Here is a 5,000-nt window from a genome sequence, read left to right as displayed (position 1 = left end):
ATAATCTACTCATATATATATATATATATATATATATATATATATATATATATATATATATATATATATATATGAGTACATTATCTAATATGCCGTTGATTTTGAGGGGGATTTGGGTGTTATTTCTCTTGTACGATAAGTAATTTAGAATATATTTGGCGATTTAATCGACATCTTCTGAAACTGGGTGACATGTTATTAATGTAGGTAATCGATACTTTCTATTAGTGTAGGTAATCACTAGCTTCTATTAATCCAGGTAATCAATGCGTTCGATATTGCAAAATATCAATTCCTTAATTTGACACAATCGATATTAACCCTTTTTTTTTTCTCTTTCAAATGAGCAAAATTAAGACAGGCACAAGTATGACTGTGATGTTAAGAAGCTCCCTTTTGCAACCATAGGGTTTCCGGTTCAGTGCCACTTCGTGACACTTCCGGCGACTGTCTTGTATTATGTCCGCGGGTTGACGAGTGCCTTGCGAGTGAATTTCATACAGGGGGAAACTGTGAGGAATCTATTGCATGTATAGATATGTGTGTGTCTTTGTGTCTGTGTGTCCCCACTACCATTGCCATCACCACCACCAACAACAACGCCTGACTGCCACGTTAGTTTTATTTTTATATGTCCCCGTAGCTTAGATGTGGGAGCAATATTCCATTCTAGGTCTCGCCTGGGCTTTCGATCTCCTTTAAAACTACTGCTTGTTCTACATTTGTTTCATATCATAAATTTGCATACAAGCCGGTATATTAATGTAAGACTGTTTTAATACTAGATGCAATATTACTACCAGTTCAAACTGATCTAGGTATATTTGATTGCAGTGAGAAATTTTCTCCATGGCAAAACACAGTGAATTACTTAGTTTCTCAGTTCGATCGTACCCCAAGCATACCTACGCTCCCAATCCGTAATTTAATTCTAGACCCACTAGCTTTTGCACACATCAGTAACTATCTTGTTCACTGATATCCATATTGGAAGAAATAATTCTCGGCCTTACTCAGAACGTCTGGGGTATTCGTGACTGAGAAGACGGAATAATCTTGAAACACCGACTCTGGCAATCCAGAGCAAGACCTCTGTTTCTTTTGTTCTTTTTTTTATCAAACATGTCCGTTTAAAAAGCTTTCCTTAGACAGCATATTACAACTGTTACCGTTTCCCATTATAATTTTGTGTGCATGCGGGTATTTTAATCTCAATCTGTTTCAAATGCGTCTATTAACTTAAAGAAATATAAAAACACTTCTTACAGATATCATTAATTTCGTCTTCAAGACTTCTTTGTTCCATGTCAAGTTTGTACAGAATCGCTTGTTGCTGCTCTTTCACTGATGAAATAACGTCTCTAATTTCCCTGGCGTTCTTCTGCACTGACCTCGTTTTCGTTTTGTTAATGGGGCCAGTTACATTTTCGCGCAACCAAACTTTCAGGTCTTCACTTCAAGGAAGAAGAGAAAGAATACAACAATGAACAAATGATCAAGGTAAAATGAATACAAAATAGCAAATATATATACATAAAACATATATGAAATAAATGTGTGTGTGTATCTATCTGTCTATCTATCTATCTATCTATCTATCTATCTATCTATCTATCTATCTATCTATCTATCTATCTTTCTACATATATATATATATATAATATTATATTATATTATATGTATGTATGTATTATGTACGTCTTTATGTGAATATATATATATATATATATATATATATATATATATACATATATATATAATTTCCCTGGCGTTCTTCTGCACTGACCTCGTTTTCGTTTTGTTAATGGGGCCAGTTACATTTTCGCGCAAACAAACTTTCAGGTCTTCACTTCAAGGAAGAAGAGAAAGAATACAACAATGAACAAATGATCAAGGTAAAATGAATACAAAATAGCAAATATATATACATAAAACATATATGAAATAAATGTGTGTGTATCTATCTATCTGTCTGTCTATCTATCTATCTATCTATCTATCTATCTATCTATCTATCTATCTATCTATCTATCTATCTATCTATCTTTCTACATATATATATATATATATATATATATATATATATATAATATTATATTATATTATATGTATGTATGTATTATGTACGTCTTTATGTGAATATATATATATATATATATATATAAAAATAAGGTACTCAGAGATCTGGATAGTTGTACATTTACAGATGTTTATTAATATGTCACATGTTTTTATAAATCATATATTAGCGTTTTCATCTTCTCTAATAGATACTTCTGAAGAATCTATTAGAGTAGATGAAAGCGCTGATATATGATTTATAAAAACATGTGACATACTAATAAAAATCTATAAATGTACAACCATCCAGATCTCTGAGTACCTTATTTTTTCTAATATATAATACCTGTACATCACCTCCAAACCTTCTAATATATATATATATATATATATATATATATATATATATATATATATATATATATATATATACATATATATATACCACATAAGCACGCACATACATGCATAGACACACAATTGCTGGCTTCGTGCCTATAGTAAAAAGGATTCTTCTTCTTCTTCTTCTTCTTCTTCTTCTTCTTCTTCTTCTTCTTCTTCTTCTTCTTCTTCTTCTTCTTCTTCTTCTTCTTCTTCTTCTTCTTCTTCTGCTCGTGTGTTGAAATGTAAAGATGTAATATCGATGTATTTCCTTTAAATTCTGGATTTTTCTGTGATTCTTCTAATGAAGGCAAAGCAATGTTGGCAAACAAGGAAGTTTGGAAAATTTGAACGGCTTGCTACTTGTATAGAGAAATGACCTAACTTTTAGTAATTTACTTTATGTTTAAAGAAAAAATTGTTCATATTTGGCTGTCCACCCGCCCGTCCGTCTGTCCGTCCATCTTACGTTATTTCAATGCTTTCATAAGACAAGACATTCGTGTAGAATTCGAAAAAAATATTCTATGATGACGTCATTTCTATCATGATTTTTCACGACAAACAATTAAAGAAAGATAAAATCTTTGATATTTTTTCTTTGTTCTATATTTCGTTTGAAAATTTCGATCCAGTTTCACTATGACGTCATAATTTGCCGATTTTCTTTATAAATATGGGGTCGATGATTTTCAAGTATTTTATTTGGCGAAACAATAAAAAAAATGTGTATTTATATGGAATTCTTCATTGAATTCACAGCTACAACGGAAGGAATAAAAGGCTTGTATTTTATCTTTGGTCAAAGTTTATTTTTTCCTCGTACACCACCGAACAAAGAAATGACTGTGAACATTTCTCTTTCAAATACAATAGAACGTACAATGAAAGAAAAAAAGATAAAGACAGCGAAATGTGAAGAAGAACGAGAAAAGTCATGAAAATATACCAGATTTATTAAAAACTCCAGCCAGAAAAACCTGTTTCAGATTATTCAATGTAGTCGCTTTACCCTTTTGAAACTACATAATTTTGTGTTGGACAATGTATTTTACAAAAACTTTAAGTAAAGCATAATTCTGCTGTTTTTTTAGATGATTATTTTAAAATTTCTTTAATGAAAAATTCCTTAACGAAAGTAAAAATAATTCACTCAAATTTATCATTAACCACTTTGTTTATGTATGAGGAAGTTTGGACTCATGTATTTCACAGGAATGTTATGCTAATTTTGTGGACAATATTATTATTAAAAAAACTTTCCTTTGACACTCATCATCTGCCACAAATATTACTGACATTTACCAAATCCGCTTACAAGGCTTTGGTCGGGCAGGAGGCTAAAGCAGAAGACATTTGCCCACGTAGCAGGACTGAACCCGGAACCCTGTAGCTGGGAAGCAAACTTCTTATTACTCAGCCACACCTGCGTTTTATTACCACGACCACGCCAACTTCGCTTAAATCAATCCTAAGCTGTCGTCGATAACTTCCTGTCCTGTCCCTCTTAAAATTAGATCAAACTAATTTAAGCTAAATTGTTTTAAGTGCTTTCGCTCAATAAACACTCACACCGCCCGGTCTGGGAATCGCAACTGCAATGCTATGACCTCGAGTCCGCTGCCCTAACCACTGGGCCATTGCGCTTCCACGATGAACTAATAAACCTATTCTTCCAAGCTATTATTTATCGCTGTGTTCACTGCGAGGTACGCCATTCAAATTATATATTCACATACGTCTCTTTGCTTCGATATTTGTATTTTAATGAATTCGTTGATTTTCCTCTTCACTGCATTAAGTATGGCGGCACTAACTTGACTGTTATTTTTAGTGCAGATAGCGTAACCCAGACATTAAATTAAAATTTATTTGCCGATAAAATAAACTAAATTAAACCGGATTAGACTAGATTAAAACTAAATTAAGACTAAATTACAACTAGATGCAAATCTAAATTAAAATTAACTACATTAATTGAAAGTGGATAAGAAATTAATTTTTAAAAAAAATGTTTTTATACAAAATTGAAACTATTAATGAAATCTAATCGAAATTCAGTCTAAAAATAAAATTTTAAAATTTCAATCGATATCAAATTTAAGTTGTTTTTTGTTTTCGTAAAAAAGATATTGATTTCTTACATCAGTATAAAGTTTGGTAAACAAACTAGCAAACAAAATTTCTCTTGGCTTGGGTGTAGAAAGAATAAGTGAAGAATAATAATTTCTACTGTAGGCATGGGCCTGAAATTTTGGGAGAGGGTTTAAGTCGATGATATCGACCCCAGTACACAACTGGTACTTATTTTATCGAACCCCGAAGGGATGAAAGGTACAGTTGATCTTAGCAGAATTTGAACTCAGAACGTATAGACGGAAGAAATACCACTAAGCATTTTGCCTGGCACGCTTAACGATTCTGCCAGCTCACCACCGTTTTATAATAACCTTTTCTACTCTAGGCACAAGGCCCGAAATATTAGGGGAGGGGGCAGTCGATTAGATCAACCTCAGTACGTAACTGGTACTTAATTTATTGACCCCGAAAAGATGAAA

General features: G+C 32.2%; 1 protein-coding gene across 3 annotated transcripts in view; it reads right to left on the bottom strand.

The window, feature by feature from the left end:
* The window catches only part of LOC106870511 (coiled-coil domain-containing protein 148), a 32,003-nt gene that overhangs the window by 10,614 nt on the left and 16,389 nt on the right, over positions 1-5,000 (bottom strand). For all 3 annotated transcript variants that reach the window (XM_089365688.1, XM_089365687.1, XM_089365689.1), the window contains exon 4: positions 1,267-1,454. In XM_089365688.1, coding sequence (XP_089221814.1) covers positions 1,267-1,454 — 188 coding nt within the window. The remainder of the gene's footprint in view (positions 1-1,266; positions 1,455-5,000) is intronic.

The sequence above is a fragment of the Octopus bimaculoides genome, chromosome 18 (assembly GCF_046866305.1).
Source record: "Octopus bimaculoides isolate indiv1 chromosome 18, ASM4686630v1, whole genome shotgun sequence".
Taxonomy (NCBI): domain Eukaryota; kingdom Metazoa; phylum Mollusca; class Cephalopoda; order Octopoda; family Octopodidae; genus Octopus; species Octopus bimaculoides.
The sequence above is the reverse complement of the archived record's forward strand: the minus strand, read 5'-3'. Positions and strand labels throughout refer to the sequence as shown.